Below are 21282 nucleotides of genomic sequence, written 5' to 3'. Positions count from 1 at the left end.
TGCTGGTGTCTATTAATTGGATGAAATTTGATACTTTCGCTTCGCGTCTCAAACGTGCCCGTGGGTACTCCTGTAAGAGGAGGTGAGGGGGGGGGGAGTTTTATAGGCTCACCTCTCACATCCACGAGACGAGAGGCTTGTCCGAAATGGAAAGATCATCTCGATCGATTTCTCGGTGAGTAGGATCTTTTCCAGTTTTTTTTCGTTTTTGTTTTGTTTATTTTGGGACGGTTTTGTTTTTGCCTTGTATGTTACCTCATTCTTCACATTCTTCGCTGCCCGCCAGCTGATACGATCACGACACATTGACCAGCACAGTTTCCAGTTACCATGTCCCGTGTAGCTTAACCATCGCATGAAGAAGTCCAAATATTACCAGCAAAAAAAACGAGGATTTTTTTTTAACCTGCAAAGTTATTGAATTTTATTGCAATGTCCGTGAGAAGACACCATTTTGTATTAAAGGGTAAGATGCATTAGAAGTTCAGTCTTTTACATGACTTTATGTCCTATCTTTATCTTGGTCTAGACGACGAAGTTTAGAGTCCTCTAGATCTGGACGACAAAATCTAGAGTCCCGTAGGAGACTCTAGACAAGCTACTTGGTCTTTGGTCTAATGGCGTACAAGACTAAGTTTCCTGTTATCCTCAAGTAATCCTCAAACCTTGGTTATTGGTCCAAACATCGTGGACCAAGATCACATGGACGTTACTGAGTAGTATACTGCATCATCTAATGGCGTACAAGACTAAGTTTCCAATTATCCTCAAGTAATCCTCAAACCTTAGGTATTAGACCAAACAAAGTGGACCAAGATCACATGGACGTTACTGAGCAGTATACTGCATCATCTAATGGCGTACAAGACTAAGTTTCCAATTATCCTCAAGTAATCCTCAAACCTTAGGTATTAGACCAAACAAAGTGGACCAAGATCACATGGACGTTACTGAGCAGTATACTGCATCATCTAATGGCGTACAAGACTAAGTTTCCAATTATCCTCAAGTAATCCTCAAACCTTAGGTATTAGACCAAACAAAGTGGACCAAGATCACATGGACGTTACTGAGCAGTATACTGCATCATCTAATGGAGTACAAGACTAAGTTTCCAATTATCCTCAAGTAATCCTCAAACCTTGGTTATTAAACCAAACATCGTGGACTAAGATCACGTGGACGTTACTGAGTAGTATACTGCGGATTAGATCTAAAGACATAGTTTAATGGTAACAATTGAACATAAATGATACATTAAGAAATTATTCTTCTCTTATTTTTAGACGTTTCCAAGACGCTAAGGTGCGAGTGAAAAATTAAGCGACATCCATGTCGTAAATTCATTCCACCGCTAATCAGCACAGGACGGGCTATTTTCATCGCGATTGTTTTACCCCATTTACGACACCCCCATCACCATTATTGCCAGATGCCAGAAGTGCTGGTTTTACTGCCTCCTCATATTAAAAACCCAAGGGCCCCCGGGCAATGGGAAGCTTTTATGGTTCTAAATTCCGCGTCCGTCATCTTGCGATCGGATCGCTTGCTCCAGATAAAAGCAAACTCCCTCCACCCTCGGGTTGAGATGATCTTAATTGAGGGCGGCAATTATGATAGTTTAATTTCGGTCGCTCTGTTCCTTACCGCTTTTGCTTGCTTTACTGCCAGCGCGCTTGGATTGGTGCGTTCTGCCATGTCATGTGGGAGGGTTTTCTGCCTTCTGTCCCGGTAACGCTTCCTTATCGACCCCTTTTGTCCCCAAACATCCCAACATGGCAGACATGTTTTTTTTTAAGTTTGTTATTATTGTTATTCCTTTTTTGTATGTATGTGTGGGTATGTAGTGAGTGCACGCAACAGCAATAAATCCTTTTTTGTGTGTGACGATGGGAAGGAGCGCATGTGGAAGAAAAAAAATCGAACTACGGCAGGCTATAAATGTTGTAGCATGTGCGTTGGGGGGAAGGGCGGAAGTTAACGGCCCCCCCGGTTTTGCGGAAAGGGAGATTTTCATGAAATTATTTCTTCGTATTGCTTCCGGGGTGGAGGACAACAAACGGAGCAGTAAAATGTAGCCATAATTTCCTTCTAAATGTGCCATATAAAGCAGAATTTAGTGGTTATGTGCTAAGATCCCGGAAGGAAAAATGTGGCAAGGGGTTTGTGTGTTGAAACGTGGATAGTAAGAAGACGGAAACATTGGCACACACTGCAAACAGCTAAACAAGCAGTAGCGCGCGTGCGGTCAGTATCGTTCACTCCAAACCAAATATCCCATCCACGGTCGTCCCACACGGACGAAGGCATGATGGGTTCGAGCAGGCAATAATGGTGAGAAAGATCCAAGTCACCATACCCATAGAGGCAGGATGTGTGCTCCGGGAGAGATAGTGAAGAGACGGAGTAGACCAACAGGAACAGAGAGAGAGAGAGAGAGAGAGAGAGAGAGAGAGAGAGAGAGAGATGAAGAAGAAGCAACAAAAAAAACATACAAAATCGTCATCATCAACACTTTATTCAAGTTTTATCTCGCCCTCTTTAACATCTCCTTAAAGTTCGCTACCGTATCCATGCCTTTCCTCAGTTCACCATACCGGGCGGGGAACGTTCCCACCACACAGGAGGACGGTTAAAGGCTGGATCAAATAGTTTTTTTTTCTTTTTCTTTTTCTTGTTACTCCCCTTTAGGGGTTTTATTTTTTGGTATGCTTTAGAGTGGGGTTGAAGAGTTTTACAAGACTCTTCAGCTTCCAGCATCCATTTTCCTGCTAACAGGGGGTTTATTTTGCCACCCATGAAAGCTGCTCCCCCGTCGACGGGAAGAGTTCATTTTTATCAGGCTCAGATTCAGAGATGGTCTATTAAAGCACACTACAGTGCGTATCTCATGTATGTAGCCACTGCTTTTGTGAGCTGTTTTTTGGAGCTAAAAACCATCCACGTCCAATGGTGCTAAAATGTTGGAATCTTCGTAACGCGAACTTTGCGGATGGTGAGGAAACTTATCGATCGCTGTACGTTACAGTTCACCGGTAGTGGTGGTGTTCATCTTTATCCGTACCACACCCGATGTGCACGAACCCCCGCCTTGCGCAACGACACCGAACAATCGCGCTTGGGTCGCGATGGTGGTAGAGAATACGCGTTACTAACCGTAAGTAGGCGTGGTTTAGCCGACGGAATGAACACCGCGTCACGCGTATATCCTTACCAGCAATAACCAACACACACACAAACACAGACACGCATTCGGGTTGGTGCGTAGCATCGTTTCCACGAATCGTAGATCGCGCGACCGCGAACACCCGGTATACGGTTGCGACCCGCTGCACGCAACCGCAACGAACGGCAACACACATTCGTTCAGTAACGTTCGAGTAGTTGCCGGGTACGCAGGGTCGTCGAATTCCGTCGGTACTCTTGGCACCGTGCGCCATCGTTGTTTAGAGGCTCGTTTTGCTGGAAAAAAAGGAACGGTGAATATTGGTTTTTTTTTTTTGGTCGGGCAGTGAGATGAGCCGCCAGCTGTGGACATAGATTTTGTGCGGTACGGTTTCGAGCTGTGGCTTTGGTTGGTAGCCATCCACGAGCAGGTGTGAAGGTGTTTTCTTCTGTACGTGTGCGTGTGTGGGAAACCTCAAAACAGTGCCACCAAAAAAAGAAAAGAGTTCTTGTCGGACTGTTCCAGTCCTGACGTGGAGTGTTTGTTGTTTCGCGAGGTTGACAATAAAGTGCCGATAGTTCAGGGCCGTCTAGTGAAGGATACGCTGGTCAATCACTGCAGTATCAAACCCTCCAATCAAGCCTATCAACCAAACTCGATGTGTTACCACCTACACCCAGATCTCGTCCAAAACATTCGACGAGCGTTCTCAGGTTAGAAAGTGCGCCAGAATTCTCGGGTGCGGGTGAGTTACTAGCAAAGTGATCTAGTGCTGTACTAGCTTGTTCAAAACCTGCCCAAAATGCTCGTCCCGCCCGAAATGATAGCGGTCCAGTCGAAGCTTATCTATCAGATGAACAAGTACTGTGCCGACCGGGTACAGGCCCGGAAGGCACAGATACACAAAACCATCCAGGAGGTGTGTCGGGTCGTGCAGGATGTGCTGAAGGAGGTGGAGGTGCAGGAACCGCGCTTCATCTCCTCGCTGAACGATTACAATGGTCGGTACGATGGGCTCGAGGTCGTGTCACCGACGGAGTTTGAAATCATCATCTACCTCAATCAGATGGGCGTGCTGAACTTTGTCGACGACGGTACACTGCCCGGGTGTGCGGTGCTGAAGCTAAGCGACGGCCGCAAACGCTCCATGTCGCTGTGGGTCGAGTTTATCACCGCGTCCGGTTACCTGTCCGCCCGGAAGATCCGGTCCCGGTTTCAGACGCTCGTCGCCCAAGCCTGTGATAAGTGTTCGTACCGCGATTCGGTCAAAATGATTGCTGACACGACGGAGGTGAAGTTGCGCATCCGGGAGCGCATTATCGTGCAAATAACGCCCGCGTTCAAGTGTGCCGGTCTGTGGCCGCGTTCCGCTTCCCACTGGCCCCTGCCACAGATACCGTGGCCCCATCCGAACATCGTGTCCGAGGTGAAGACGGAGGGTTTCGACATGCTGTCGAAGGAGTGTATCGCACTGCAGGGAAAGAATTCCGCAATGGAGGGCGATGCCTGGGTGCTCAGTTTTACGGAGGCTGAAAACAAGCTACTACAAGGTGACTTACTGCAAACGAACTCTTTTGTTATATTTAATTTTATATAGATCACTTATCTATTCGTCGTACCTTTCTCATCTAACTCAACTACAATGTTTTTGTTTAACAATTCCACCTAACCAAATCTATCTCCATCAACCTACCCAAAGCAGTAATAAATAACGCACAACTCATAAAACAGATAATAGACCATCATTAAAACCGCAAAACGAAAAACAAACCGTCAAAGATTAACCTCCACTAATGGATGTAGAACATCAATTGCAAAAGCAACTCAGTATTGCCTTTATGGGATGCCTTCCATATATTTCAATCCCGAATACCTCGCACCAGAACCTAGCGCAAGGTTAATGCGTTGCCTACTATCGACATTAAAGCGTTCACGGCGGTTAAAACGCGATCGTTGGCAGCACTGCTCCCGTCGTTACGCGCTTAACGTTCGTATCCACATTAAGATATCCGAGCGCATTTATCGTTACCCATCCGAGGTAACGCATCCGACCGCTGATAGTGACTGAACTGGATAGGTTCGGATAGCTAGTTTTAGGAAATGGTTCACGGTGACTTGCTGGGAGCGTTAGAAAGATTTATTGCCCCGAGTTGTGTTTGTCATTAATTGGTATGGGGAGGAATTGTGAGATCACCGTTTGGGATAATTCGTGAGGAGAGTCGTCGAGAACCTTTAACAAAAAGAAACATAAGATTAAATAGATTAACAAATAGTTTTATTTTCCTTTTTGGAAGTTCTAATTAATTAATAACGTTGCTTTGTTCATGCTTTTTTTCGTAAGAAGGAAAAAAAACATCTTAAAGGATTGGAGATGTTGGAGCGTTGAAGTTCTAGGATCTCCAATATTAGTCTCCCTATTGTCACTCCGATAGTCCTTATGTCCGTTGTCTATTCTTACTTCGCAGAAGCAAAATAGAATGCAATCATAATCACAATACTAATCCCTCCGATGTTACGTGCATTCTCCCATTCCTTCGCAGGTGGTTGCCGAAGGCGTTGTCTTAGCATCCTGAAGACGTTGCGCGACCGGCATCTGGATCTGCCGGGCAATCCGGTCACCTCCTACGTGATGAAGACGCTACTGCTGTACGAGTGCGAGAAGCATCCGCGCGAGATGGAATGGGACGAGAACTGTATGGGTGACCGTATCAACGGTATCTTTCTGCAGCTAATCTCCTGCCTGCAGTGTCGCCGGTGTCCACACTACTTCCTGCCAAACATGGACCTGTTCAAGGGCAAATCGCCCGGTGCGCTCGAGAACGCATCGAAGCAGGTATGGCGGTTGACGCGGATCATGCTCACGAACTCGCGATGCCTCGAGGAGCTGTAAAGTACACAGTGTAAGGCACACTAGGCTAAGCAAACGCGGTAAGAGGGAACCCCCCGATGCTGTCCAGAGGGCATTAAAAAAGAAAGAGAAGATTGGGCGGGAAAGAAAGAGAGAGAGAGAAAGGGAGAGAAACCGTACGTACTACTAACTCTAGCGAGGTACTAAATTATTATGCGCGTATACTATATACACTAAGCTAGTTCGTCGATAACTTATATCTTAAAAGGTGTTTTAATCTACTAAAACAAAATGGATGTTTACGGGAGTGTGCATTGAGCCCGGGGGGGGCGGGTTGAGTTTCACCATTAAAGCAATTTTGTTAGCTCATCCTTGTTTTGCAAAGTATTCGTGTAGACCCATAAACGATTGCTGAAAAAAAAAATTAACGGAAGGTATATACTATACCATGTTCCTTTACGTACCCATCTGACGTTTTCAGTTTGACAAATTAAACCAAACCGAAGCATAGTATACAAAACAAACATTCACACACACACACACATACATCCAAAACTATTTGACAGGTGCTGCTCAAAGTGTCAAAATGTGGCAAAACGCACAACCGAATTGTTTTTCTTTTATGGCTTACGTTCCTTTTTTTCCTGGTAAAAATTCTCCAGTGCATCACCTGGGGACTGTGAGCGCTAGTGGAAGTTTTGAAGTTAATACTGTAGTACAACCAGCAATCCTGGGTCGCAATACGCTAAAACACAAAAAAACGAATCAAATCTACTAGAATGTAAGGTGTACGGTGTAGTAAAAGGACGCTATCGCGGTGTTTCGTGCTAACGAGTGTAGAACGAGAAAAGGAAAAAAACAAGAAACAAGTTGAACAGAGAATTGTGAAATTCACAATCGTGTAGCAGGGAAAGCTATTGAAACAGATGAAAAGGGTAAACAATTTACATTAAAAATAAACGATTCAATACCTTTTTTTTCAGTGCAGAAAAAAAGGATCAACAAGAGCGAAAACGATGGTTGTTATTCGGTTATCGAAAGAAAGCCGTCGTGAAAATCTTCCTCCGGAATTTACTAAAAATGGTCAATGTAGTAGTAGAACACGTTCAGTAGAGCTTATTAACAAATCAATTCGGCAAAGTGTCCTAGACGTAAAAATGATCCTGCGATGCTCGTGTGTCTTTGTGCCTGAGTGAAAAATTTCCTGCCGAAAAGAACAAGTGAAACAAAGTGTCAAAATCCTCCACAAAACAAACACGTACAGAAAAACACAACACCCATTCCCGATAATTATCCGTTTTGGCTGCTTGAATCGTGCTTCTCGCAAAATGTTTTGTTTAAAAAACATTTACCATCAGTTTTGATGGTTTAGCTGTTTTTTTTCTGTTTTTATTTGTTTGTTGTGTTTTTTCTTTCTTTTTTTCCTTCTGTTTCCTTTTGTTTCGTTTTTCTTTGTTTTTTGTTTTTCGTTTGTAGTTTTGTTTTCATTTCGTTTCATTTGTTCATTTGTTTTTCTGTCAACACGCTTATCGTTGTCCGCTTATCGAGTGTACAGTGTCGAGGTGAAACGAGCGAAACGACAAAAAACCCAAAATAATTCTCATATGCGTCTGTATGTGCGCGCGCGTGTGTGTGTGTGTACATCACCCAACAGGTACCTTTACGAAATGCAATATTATAATCGGACGGGCTAATAACCGTCTGCACGGGTTGAAGACGCGCCCGAGCGCCCGACGTGCGGCAATAAACGCTGACAGCTTCAACAGCCGTACAAACCAATTTACGATTATTGGGCTCATAATTTCTCGTGCTTCTCTCGTGCGTCTAAAGGCGTTAGGCTGTGCCGTTTGCTAACTCTAAAGTTTTTTTTTTTAAAAAAAAGGAAAAACTTTTGTTAGCTGCTGATGGAAGCGAGGAAGAGAGAAATGCACAGCAGGTATCAGTATACGCGCGCCTAATCGGAGTGGTTCGATTAAAATGCGATATTCCAAAACGGTGAAAGGTGTCCACCAGAGAGGGTAGAAAACCGGACCAGTATCAAAAAGATGTTCACCGCGGGTTTTGTTGTCGCGTTTTTATTTTTTTGGCTAATGTGTAGACGAAACGCAGAAAAAAAATGTTATCCTTCGCCAATAAAATGCTTAATCGGAAAAAGAACAATGTTAACACGCACTTTCGCCCATATTCGGTCCGCGTGTGGCGCGTTCCAACCTTCATGTGCGGTTATGTTTTACCGTCCGTACCGGCAAACAGCTTCTTCCACGCCGGTTCGCTTCGCACTAGAAGGAAGACGCTATTGCGCAAACTGTATGCTTCAAAGCAAAAAATGCGAAGAACGGAGCAAACGCAACGTAAACCATTCCACAACCACGGGCACGTCAACGTCAACGGACCTGCCATTATTCGACGCGAAGTTCATTTTAAATCAGCAAAACTGCAATTTGATATGGCAGGTAAGGGATGTGTGTGTGTGTGTGTTTGTACCATGTTCTACCTTCTATATACCTTTAACTTAGGTTTGATGCAAAACAAAACAACAACAAAAAGGATAATGCTCCTGCAAAGAAACAAAACAGTCAGCGTGTGGGGTTTAGTTTTAGCAGGCGTACACAGCGAGAGCGACAAATTTTCCATCCCTCATTTATAAAATCGGTACCGCGGTCAGCTTACAGCCGATCGGGATGGAACACTAGCGAAAACAAAAGTACTGCCACACACAAAAAAGGGCTTACGCGTGGAACAAAAAAAAAACAATAATGAACGTTTACAATAGAGCGGAATCTATTGTAATCTGTCGAATCTTTTGCTCTTGCCAGCGTAAAGTATCATATTTCCCCCGGTTGTGTTTATTCTCGAACTGGTGGAAAGAAACTAACGTGTGTACCTTGCTTTAATAATTTCGCTCTCAACTTTCGCCTCCTGCAGCTGATAGATTAAATACGGTAATCAGCGTGCGCTATGTACGTGTCCACTTATAGCGTACTTGAGAGAATGGTCCGCTCGCACTCAACGGGAGAGAAATCTATTCTCGCTTTAGCGCCGCCACACCATCGCCGTGCTGTATTTTGAAGATAACCTTTATCTCTACTTAGTGTCAGGTGCTTAAATACTCTCACTCTAGTACTAATCTCTCTCTCACATAGTACTAATAAAAAATTTTAGTGTTCGTTTTGTTAGTAGGCTAGCTTACAAAATAGCAATCAAACAATTACAACTACATTTACCAGGATAGTACGTCCTGCGTACGAGTGTCAGGAGTTTGGGATTTTATATACGGTCTTGTCTATATAGATCTTCTAACTAGAGATGTGCAGAGCGAGTAAGAGTGATATAGTGAGTTGGAACGTTCTATGGAACGTGTTGCACTCACTCACCGTGAGGACGACTCTTTTAGTGACTCTTTTTTCACTTACTCACTCATGAAAGTAAACATGTCGCTGTGGTGAATCGAGTGCAAAAAAGTAAATTGGTGAGTTGAAACAAAAGTGAGTTAGAACGAAACATTTACTCTTTTTGCAACTCGACTCACCACGGCGAGTGAGTAAAATGACGGAACCTTTACTTATACATTTTTGCTGGGGAGTTGACTCCGAAAAACGACTCTCTCACTCTGAGCTAACTCACTAAAAAGAGTTGTTATTCTCATCTCTACTAATAACTACTATTAGGTCTAAACTGCTATTGACGACCCGGTGCTGAAGATGGTAGCGGACCCAGTCTCTGGATGTAGTATATCTCTGGAGATGTAGGAGTCCCAGCCCAGACACGACAGGACAGAGGTTCAAATCCCATCTGGAACCCCCCAGAACCCAGGACTGACTATCCTGCTGCTGGGTAAATAAAGTCCAAGAAAGCCAGTAATGGCAAGCCCAAGATCTCTTGAGGTTGTAATGCCTCAAAGCAAGGAGTAGACTACAAAGATCAAATTTCCGTAATTATTGTGTACTGCTGTATCTCTGCAGTCGCCTCAATAGTTAATAGACTCTAGCCTAACTCAACGCAGAGTCTTCGACCACTTAATACCTATCGCTCTGTCCCTACTACAACTGCTTCGAATGATGTATACGTTCCCACAATTACGAGTTCATACACTGTCTTTCACTCACTGCCTTTCAAGATAATGTGCAATTCTTTGAAAAAATCTAAATAGACTTTTGACTTCAATATTTCTTTACCCGTCGTTTCCAGATAGCCAAGAGCAACCTCAAAAGCAGACACTGACCTAAGAATAATCTTGGATTTACATCAATCGAATGCAGCTCTGATGAAATAAATAAAGAAATTAGAAAATCTTCACTACAATCGACACCCTTTGAGGAGATCTAAAGATCCGCGTAAACTCCATAATCTCTCTCTCATTGGCTTTAATATACTCTAACGGTCATCCCGGCCATTTCTGGTTTACTAGACTTATTTTATCGCGTAGCCGGATAGTCAGTCCTTGCTACGGTGGAAGAACAGGATGGGATTTGATCTCCGGTTCTGTCGTGTGGAACCAGCACCGTTTATCACACCACCGGGCCACCCCAAACTCCATAATACACTCTAGAATTACTCCAGATAGGAATAACCCACTATTTCCACGTCTAAGTATAACATTCGTCGCATAAAAACAAACATTAAAATCAACCTCTAAACGCCGCTTAAATGCTGACGCGACGTTAAGCGTACTTTCCCTTGTTTCCCACGTTTTGTATATTCCAACAAAACTAAAACCACGCAAAAGGCAAACAAAATAAAACCCCCAACAAAAAAAAAAACCAGATTGAGAACGGATAAGGAAGACACCCAGAATGCATACGCCGCGCGAATGGTTTGGCGACGGGATCGATTTATGAACCATTAATCAGCCCGTTGGGACAAACATCATGATCATGATCATGATGATGATGGTCATCTTACTCGTTAAGTAAACAAACGGACCGGGGGAGGAACCAGAGAAGCTAAAACAAAACAAAAAAAAACGCACACCACATTGGACATTCTTCATCTTCATGGTGCTGGGTTCGGGGGTCAGTTTTTCGGGGTGTAAGACGATACCGAACCGATAACTCCGAAAACTCAAATCGACACTTAAAACAATTAAGCACGGTGTCACCCCGTGTGCCACCCACAACAAACCTACGACGCTGTAAACACATGCACACACCTACGGGCCGAGCTGTCTCGTTACGATTAATTTCCTTTTTTTTCTTCATTCAATTTATTATTTTTTTTTTCGATGTTCATGTCGAGATGTCTTCCCGTACCACATCCGTAGAGAGATGATTTAGCTTTTGGGCTTCGAATGTGAAGCTTTGTTGTGTGTTTTGTGTGGGAAAACAAATCTATTCGAGGTTTGCAGTGACAGTTCGGAATAGTGTAAACATACTAGCTGTCAAATCGTATTGTGAAGAAATGAAGTGGACCTTATAAACAAGAGCTTTATGCAGTTTTTTTTTCTACCTCCAGTGTAACTCAAGCGAATTTTTAGTAAGTTGTGACACAAATCTAGTAATCAATAAAAGTAATAATTAAAAAAAATTCTAATACCCCCAACACTCACATACACACACCTCTACGTACATCAGCACCCTTTCCCTTTGTCAGGATGTTCCATTGCGTAGATACACCAACATCCTCGCTGCAGCTAAAGCCAGATCCGATAGGTCTTATTTCAACGCTAGCGCATAAATATACATTAATGATGTGAAACACGAACCGGGCGACCCCGCAGGGAACGCACGCGCACGAAACGCCGAACACGATGGGAATGAAAATCAATAATGAAAACCGCACCCCGCCCAGCGGTGGCCACTGGTTCCCTTTTCTCTTTTCTTTTCTTTTTTCTTTTTTTTTTGGTTTGCTCCACCTGCACTCTATCCCACACCCACAGCCTCCAGCTTGGACGGGATTTTGTCTTTTTTTTTTTGGTTTTCGTTTCATTTCTATTGTGCTTTTGGCGTCGCATCTTTACCATCGTTTGAAACGATCGAAATTCCCATCGTTTACAACCGAGTCGTGAGAGTGAAACGAAAATTTGGTGAATTTACTCTTCGGTTTTTAATATCGCTTAGGAAAGGGAAGAAAAAAAACAACACTAACCATGTGCCTATGTGACAATCACTTGATGCTCACTTTCATCCACGCTAATCTATCAGCCTCCCATTGGCAGGGCGCGTTTGACACGCCAAATGGCGAAAAAACCAGAAGAAACACATTTATCTAAACCGAACAGCGAGAACAGGCCCCGCTACAACAATGTCAATATGAAAACATGATAATTTCCTAATTTATTGCCACTATAAATTTAACGTTTAAAGTAAATAAAGCCAAACGCACAAAAAAACGCGCGCGTTGGAAGGATGGGAAGGAGCCACAACATTATCTGGGTAGAGACGCTGGATGCAAATAAACACCTGAAGCATGAATTAATAAACATTAAACCCGGGGCGTAGATGCGAGTGGGAGATTCTCGACCGAATAGAGCGGGGAGTGGGAGAAACCAAAAAAAAAGGAAAAAAAAAGGAATAAGTTTAAATGAATTGATGGTAGAGCGATTTGAAAGATTTGATTGCGGGGCATCTTCGTTGGGATCCTCGCCCCGTGTGCCGATTACGTCTATTTCCTTACATTTTTGTCACCGAGATGATTATTTCACGATCATTCTCATTCGCACGCCTGGCTAACCGGAAGACGATCGCAATGTGGCAGTGTGTGTGCTGTGCGAAACAGCCGAAACCGGTTAGTTTGTGTGTGTTTTTATTTTTTTTGTTAATACTCTTACGTTTAGTATTATTGCTTCATTTCGTTCCCGTTTTTGGGGAAAACAGAATTTTTTTCGATGATTTTTTTTTTGGTTGCGATGATTTTTACGCTTATTAATATTTAACAGCAACAGAACTAATTACGAGCGCGTTCGGTTGCATTCCGTTTGGGTAGATAGTCCAAGAGAAGCAACTGGCGTTCTTACGCATAACCCTTTCATGCAGGTTACATGTAGAATGGGTGAGTATACGCGAGAGAGTAGTATAATTCAATAAAGTCTCATTGAAAAACGCTTAAAACGCTTAAAACGCTTGAATGCTTTTAGTATTAGCACTAGAACTAGTAAATCTGTCATTTTGACTGAAACGCTTCATTTTCATCACATTATTTTTTGGAGTAAAAACAATCCTATGGTAGTTGAAACATGAATTTTACATATGTATTCTACATATAATACGATCTCCAATAAGCAATAAACTATACTTCAACTCTTCGAAATTCTTTAAAAATTAAGAACGAAAGAAAAACGCTTAAAACGCTTAGATGCTTCTAGTGTCTAATGTACTGTCTAATGTAATGTTATCCGGGTACCTTTTATCCGGCTGTCCCATTACCCGTGCAGCTCGGAAATGACAGTTCCAAAGGCGAATTGACATATTAACTGCAAAACCGATCATGGCAAGATATAAAGGCTAAAGTCTGAAATAAGAACCCCCCACTCACGGTCACTCATTTGAGTGACTTTTTTTCGTGGAAGGGCGTTCGCAATCGGATGCGTGTTTTTTTAATTATGTTTCGAGACACAGACACCTGAGGGCATGGCCGTCGAAGAAGAAAATGTAGCCATTGGTGCCATTTATCGACCACAAGTTAAAGATTGGCGATCCGTTGGATACCGCCCGAGTTATGGGGCAAAGTTGGGCTAAAAATGAGGAAAATTGCACCAAATATTCGAAAAAGTGTAACAGTTGCTTTCGCGAATAGCTTCGGCCACAGACATGGTAGCGATTAGTACGAAAAATTGACACGTAGATGAGTGACCGTGAGTAGGGGGGTCTTATTTCAGACTTTAGCCGAAAAAAGTCCACCCACTACACACCAAATATTAATATTTGCGAATAAAAAGAGTTGTCCCTATTATCCGTGGTATTCGCTTATCGGGTAAGGGCTGAGTCCCAATGAGCACGGATAATCGGCGTGCTACTGTAATTCTCGACGAGCTAAGTTTTAGGAATTTAAATTTACCCCCAAAATGGCGATTATTGTTGGAAAATTTGACAGTATTTTGACATTGGAATGAAAAAAAAGTTAAAAAAAAACTCTCGTGAAGTACTCCACAGGATGTCGAGAAATTCTGGGTATCGCTCGGCAAACCGTAGCTCTAAGGAAAACGCTTCGTTTTGTTGCAATCTTTGGTCTACAACTATTTTATTTGTCGGAAAATTATCAGACATTGTTGTGAAGAACATTTTCTTGACTTTAAATTTCCACTTAAAATAAAATTACAATAAAATGATTTGAAATTCATCTTTTTCGCAGTGTCCTGTGCATTTAAGAGTTAATTGCAGTCAGTTAAAAATTAAAACACACCCCATCACACGTGTGTGTACCCTTTGCCAGTCTTTCAATCAATTCACAATCATCAACACACACACGTTTCTCTTCCCTTTCCTTCCGTCATTACTTTCTGCAGAACTTGAAATCAAATAATTAAAACACACTCTCGAATCGGGCACAGATACAGGCCCTAATTATGATGTTGAAAGACGACAAAACAGTCATTTCTTCGCGCGTTCCGCAGCGTTCTAATTGCGTGCCCCATGACCCTCTCTCTCTCGCCCCCCGGTACCCAAGGAACCTTTCCTCCCGTTCTTTATCCTCCTGACAACTTTATGCGGAAAGGATTGCAGCGGCTAAAGGATGCCTGCCGGTCCATTCGTTCGGCAATGTCATGTTTAACACGTGTTTCATTAGGCGTCCGGCGTCGGAATACTAACCGTGAGGGCGAACCACACAAAAGGTGACGATGACGAGCTGCGGTACCTGGTCAATATAGTAGAGATGCGACAACAGGGAAAGAAAAAAAGCAGCAATGAAGCCATCCGAACTGGGAGAATTTGACGCACATTCCCTTTATTCCCGGAATCCCGGAATCGGGGCACAAAACATGCCAAATTTATGAGCCTGTTGATGGACCCCGGTTGAATGTCTATAAAATTAATAAACATAAGCACTGCCCTTTCCGCTAGCCGAGATACTCCGGTGGTAGATGGACGGGTTTGTGTTCGATCGGTACGAAAATTCTTATCTCTGTTCGGTAAGATTTTATTTTTTTTCCTTCCGTTCGATTTTTGGTGACATTTTAACTATATTTTCAAATGCTTTTTTATTATTAATTTTGCAAAATTGGTCTATTTCGTTTGTTTTATTAGTCGATTGTATTCATTTGCCATTCATTCATGTTTAGTTTTAATTTGTTTTCTTTATTTACATTTGTTTTCTTATTTGAATAAATCTTTGTTTTCTCTTATCGTTATTTAATCCTATCTTTTCATGTTTTTTTTCTAGTTTTTAAACATTACTACTATGTTTTCATATCGTTTTTTCTTTCTTTACTAGTTTATACTGTGATTTTCTATTGATAGTTTCTTTGTTAACTATTTTATGTTTTCTTATTAATTTCATACTATAATGTTAAGGTAAAAGATATGAAATATTTGTCATTTTTTACTTCTTCTCACAATTTCTTTGTGTTTTTCATTTTATTTTCATTTAACTGTTATACTTTATTATTTAGCTCCTACTCCTCGCACAACGTTGATCGCATTAGGAGCGTTCACCCGTTGTTTGGCTTTGGGCATACGACTCCGTTCACGGGGAGGCATTCACATGGCACTTGCGTATGCACCACGCGTCGTCGGGATATCAATAAAATTATTAAATGTAACCGACTCGCGACAGTACGCGCATAAACTGGTTGATGAGTTTGTTTTGTTTTCTGTGTTGTAGGCTGCGCTCGCTCCCTTGTGTTTCGGGTCGATTAAAATGTGATAACTTGCGCCTGCCCGGTCGCATACAAAGTTACACACGTATGATGGATGGTCCAGTGGATGGTGCAGAATGTCACATACGGCCTAAAGGCACGTTCCACTGCAGCCATTCGCATTGCCAATCGAAATTTTAACCTTACCGGATTGTTAGAATATTTATTTTTATAACAAAAAAAAACATTACTTACAGTTATTTTAAGAAAAACCAATTATTTAAAAATGTTGTTTTGAGTGGTTTAAATTGTGCACAGAAACAGCATTATTAGAACGCTTGCACACTCACGGCAGATGAGAAAATAAACCATCTCCATTGCAAATTCTCGTCTGATTCCCGATGCAGCTCACAGCTCGCTTGGAAGCAAAAGCTGCTCCATCAACCTTTTCATTGTTTTGTCATTTTAATAACTCCCGGTCTGGTTTCCTCTTTCCTCGTGTTCGTTTCCCATAGTATTAACTTAGGGGGTTATGATTGATGCAAAAAAATTGCCATATGCATTTATTTAAAACTAAAATTTTATGAAACCCCTCAATGTATGCAATCACACAAGCAAAGGGGTTTAATAAGAGGAAATAAAATTAAAAAAAAAAGAATGATATGACGAAACATTTTCGAATGCAATCTTTTATGGTTAGCACACACCCACCTCACATACCTTTCCCCCCTTTCCATTCTCTCTACTTTCCTTCTCCTGCCCTCGTCTTTTTTTTACCCTTCTTCCTGCCTTTATCACTCTCCTCGTTTTTTGAACCGTTTTCACAAGCGGCAGAATGAAGCCAAACCTCATAAAACGAAGCACATTAGCAAGCTCTAAAAAATCATCAAATCATAAAACTGTGACCGACGTAACGGACGAAAAACCGTCAACCTTGCGTAAGTCTCCCGTGTTGTGGGTGTATCCGTGTGTAGCATGTTTTTATTCTACTTTTATTCTTTTATGCCCTTCCTCGCCAGGGTAGCAAATCGGTCGCTTGTCTTACAATTTAATTGTTAGTAGACCCCGCTCTTGAGACGACGACCGAAAGATACAGTTGAGTTAAAGCTGGAGGGAAGCAAAAATGTTGGAAAAATAAACAACAAAAATGTGGCAGCAAGCTTATGTTACTCGCGGGCGGCTGGGAGAGGTCACATTCGTATGATGAGCGCACCTTCATAAATTAGCGTTGTACAGTAGGGTCCTGCTTCCGGGGGTTTTTTTTCTGCCTTCCATCGGTATCCAAAAACAAAAGCGGCTGCATGACTTCTGAAACCACCTTTCATCAAGTGTTTGTTCTTGTCCATCTGACTGCTTTCATTTTCTTTTTCCTTCCATCGAGGTCTAAATTTTGTTGCTTTTTTTTTCTTTCTTCCATTTTTCCATTGTTTTTCCCAACGAGTTTTACCACCATTAAGAACGTTTTCCAGCCTTTTTCTTTTGCAGTTTTCTCGCTTTCTTTTTTTTCTCTTAAGAATTGAATTTTTAAAGCCACCAGCACACACTTTATACATATACAAACGGCAAAAGGGAAAGGAATGGACTGCGGTGCTGAGATGCCCGATCGTTTTAAATCGAGCCCGGGCTGATATCATTATTAGTGCCGGAATGTGGCATTAATTAATGCGATTAACTACGCACTTCGGGGCGAGATAATTGAATGTTGTTATGCTCGTTCGAAGCGTTGTAGTATAGTCGTTTCTTTCGCTGTGTTTTTTTTTTGGTTTTACATTTGATTTTATTTGCAGGGAATATATTACTCACGAGTAGCTTGAAAATAAATAACAGTTTAAAGTTACAGTATAAATAAAAATTTATTTATAAGATGCTGATCGTGTAGATACATCTTAAGCGTCCTTTTTTTCCTAAGCAAACATGCTAATATTATTTAAGCAATTTTTTTTTCAAGAATGTCATCAAAATTTCCCTGTGTACAAATATATCTAATAAAGACGATATACTTTCAAATTTGCAACACATAAACATTATGAACCGAAAAATCTCACTTGCTTAATATCTGATCTGATTGTTTCTCTTATTATTTACACACATACGAGAGAGAGAGAAAAAAAATAGAACCGATCAAATGCACATCTTACTATTTAACCTTTACCCCCCATTTAATAGCGAAAGCGTAGTAATACGGCACACAAGAAAAATATAAAACATTAAAAAACTGTGTTTTTTTACTTCTTCTTTTTGTTTTCGCCACCACAATTACCGGAAGCAAAACCTAATCAATGGCAACCGAGACACCTTTAAAGCAGCCCAGATATCACGCACTTTGTCACTAGCATCGTATGTTTATTTCGGATCGAGAAACAGAAACAAAAATCCTCTAAAGCAGCACACTAGCGGGAAAGTAATACCATTTGCGTACCATTGAAAAAGATAACAAAACAAATTATTTTCACCTAACCTTACACTATCGCCGTGAGTGCCGTGAGTGCGTTGAGTAGCTCAGTACGCATCCTGCACACTCGTTACCCCGTACACTAGGCGTTTGATTTTAGGAAGTCATTTTAGATTTAAAAAAAAAACTCACAAAAAACACTCAAAACTAAGGCAGACATATCGTATACAGCGTTTGTTTTGTTCTTCTTCCTTCTCACCATCCACTCTTCCTTTTCTAACAACGTTTAAAACGTAAAGCGTTTCACACCACCTACGCTTGTCTCCTTCTAACCGTCTCGTATACTAGCAGAAACGGATCCGTTTAACGTCTCCGCTTCACGGCTTGAAACAGTGCCAGAACCGCCTTGTTCCGCGCACTGATGATATGATCCGAGGCTGAGACTCGAACACAGAGGCCCAGAACCCCCGTTTTTTACAGCCGATCAAACGCTTTGCTGCTGGTTAGTATATCCCGACAGAGGCGCCACACGTGCTTGGACGCGTTGTCCAGTGCCGTCGGCGATTTGCCCTTGAACAGGTCCAGGCTCGGCAGAAAGTAGTGCGGACAGCGGCGACACTGCAGGCAGGAGATCAGCTGCAGAAAGATACCGTTCAAACGATCCGCAACACAACCGGCATCCCATTCCGTTTCGCGCGGATGCTTCTCACACTCGTAGAGTAGTAGCGTCTTCAGATGGTAATAGCCGATCGGTGCACCCGGCAGATCCAGATGTCGATCGCACAGCGTTTTGAGAATGCTGAGACACCGCTTGCGATAACCGCCCTGGAGTAGTCGATTCTCCGCCTCGGTAAAGTGTAGTAACCACGCATCACCCTCCACGTTTGCGTTCTTCCCTTGCAGGATGACGCTTTCCTTCGACAGTAGATCGAACCCTTCCGTTTTAACCTCCGCGACGAGTGCCGGATGGGGCCAGGGAATGTTCAGGATTGGCCAGTGTGCTGCCGAACGGGGCCAGATACCGGTACACTTGAATGCGGGCGTTATCTGCACGGTGTACCGCTCCCGGATGCGTAACTTCACCTCCGTCGTGTCGGGGACGAGCTTTACCATATCCCGGTACGGACACTTCTCCACCGCCTGGGCTACGAGGGTATGGAACCGGGACCGTATCTTCCGGGCGGACAGATAACCGGACGCAGTGATAAACTCAACCCACAGCGACATGGAGCGTTTGCGGCCGTCGCTTAGCTTCAGCACCGCTGCACCGGGCAGTGATCCATCGTCCACGAAGTTAAACACACCCATCTGGTTGAGGTACAGCACGACCTCGAATGCCGTCGGTGAAATCACCTCCAGGCCCTCGAATCTGAAACCGAAGAATGGCAGTAGCGTACCCAAAATGTTCGCGGGGTAGTCTGTAGTCAGCATACATTCTCCAAGGTTTCCACGGTACCGTCCGCCCCAACTTACCGTCCATTGCATTCCACCAGGCTGGAGATAAACCTTGGTTCCTGGACCTCCACCTCACGCAACACCTCCTGCACGATCTTGCAGATCTCACGCAGCACGATGGCGATGTTGCCCATGCGCACCTGTACCTTTTCCGCGTAGTACTTGTTAATCTGGAAGATCGTCTTCGACTGCACGGTAACCATGTCCGGTGGTACCAGCATGGTTTTTGCGTTGTGTACCACTTGTGTATAAGGATGTCGGAAGAATGTCCACACCGAGCACTCAGTTCAGTACCACCGCCGTAAGTTACGCCGCCATTAATTTTGGGGAGTTTTGTTTTGAAGGTGTTTTGACGACACTTGCACAACTTCACAAACTGCACTGGTTGTTTGAAAGCCCGGGACACGGGACAAAGTTTGCGAGGCTGTTATCCTGTTTACGGTAACGTCATATTACCGGCCAAACCGTAACCCGCAGGCCGGTAATAGTGCCCGGGTCGTACGCGCGTCAGGATGCGTCGGTCACCCCGGTTATGATGCCCGCGGGAAACAACAAAACCGTGGCACCCGTGGCACAATATATCTCAATCTCGTTGTCGCAGCGATACTGGTAGGTATTTACTGGGCCTTGGTTGCCTGTACACGGGCATCCGCTCAAACACACACGCAGGCGCGCGCGCGCGCTCGAATCCCCACCCTTCACCGCCTCCACCTCCTTCAAAAACCACTACTCGCGCAAAACCCCACTATTCTCGGGGAGTGAGTACTACTAACGATGGCGACATGTACGATTTCTAGGCATCCCACCTCCCCTTGCCATTCCTCAAGCTTCCAATTTGCTCGCAAAATTTACGAATAAGGTCCGGGCGAGGGCGTAGCCACCCTACCCGTTTTACACATGTATCCAGCATTATATCCTGCCGGCTTCTCCCCAAAAAAAAAAAAGAAAACACCCAAAAGGATGGGTCCCTGGATGGGTTGTGTGCGGGGTCGGCAATATTTCGCCCCACTATAGAAAGTACGCACTACGATGCGATGTGGGCCGTCCTACTCACTCGCAGGCTGGGATCGGGGCCGCGGTTTTTGCACAACTGTTTGCCCCAACCTCATCCGGACATATGGCGCCGAGCTGATACGATCTCGCCGAGCCGCTACTGGAATCTCTCTCCCGCCAGAGATCTTTTGATGAACGAATCGGAATCGGGTACTACGTATCCCCACCATCTTCGAAACGCACACACACACACACACGCAAACATTTGCAGTGTCGGCATCGGAAACAAAAAAGGATACATTTTGTAGATGGCAAACGGACCAAACCAAAAATAAAAAAAAAAATCGTAAAAAGTCCCACTCCACTTCCGGTAGTATCGAGAAGCTGTTGTACGTTAAACAACCTAATTCTAAACTTCACCAACAAAACTATACCATTCTTTTCTTTTCTCTTCTCCATCACCAAAAAAAAACAAAATTTGCCGGAAGTCGTTAGGGGTTGTGTTTAATTCATTTATTTTTACTATACATTCCGTAAAACCCTATCTGCAGCTGCATCTATAGCCACTTGCTAGATGTTCATTTCATTCATCCCCTACACACGTGGTCACACGTACGCACGTGTCCATTGCGCACCGTTGTATACCACGGAAAAATGGGCGTGGTTTTCTCCTTCGTTTGCGTTTGTGTGCGAGAGTT

At 43.3% G+C, this 21282-nt stretch overlaps 2 protein-coding genes across 2 annotated transcripts; one reads left to right on the top strand and one right to left on the bottom strand.

Moving 5' to 3' along the window:
• The first annotated feature begins 3368 nt into the window (after nucleotides 1–3368).
• LOC125772446 (protein mab-21) lies at nucleotides 3369–7133 on the top strand. Its single transcript, XM_049444141.1, has 2 exons — nucleotides 3369–4716; nucleotides 5707–7133. Exons 1-2 carry the CDS (start codon nucleotides 3969–3971, stop codon nucleotides 6054–6056), a joined length of 1098 nt encoding a protein of 365 aa, XP_049300098.1. The 5' UTR covers nucleotides 3369–3968; the 3' UTR covers nucleotides 6057–7133.
• A 10445-nt stretch (nucleotides 7134–17578) lies between these two features.
• Nucleotides 17579–20976, bottom strand: LOC125772602 (protein mab-21-like). The gene is made up of 2 exons (XM_049444155.1): nucleotides 19610–20976; nucleotides 17579–19505 (listed from the first exon to the last, which is right to left on the bottom strand). The coding sequence occupies exons 1-2, from the start codon at nucleotides 19810–19812 to the stop codon at nucleotides 18611–18613; spliced, it is 1098 nt and encodes a 365-aa protein (XP_049300112.1). The 5' UTR covers nucleotides 19813–20976; the 3' UTR covers nucleotides 17579–18610.
• Between the last annotated feature and the right edge of the window lie 306 nt (nucleotides 20977–21282).

This window comes from Anopheles funestus, chromosome X (genome assembly GCF_943734845.2).
Source record: "Anopheles funestus chromosome X, idAnoFuneDA-416_04, whole genome shotgun sequence".
Lineage (NCBI taxonomy): Eukaryota > Metazoa > Arthropoda > Insecta > Diptera > Culicidae > Anopheles > Anopheles funestus.
This window is presented reverse-complemented; position numbering and strand designations above follow the sequence as displayed.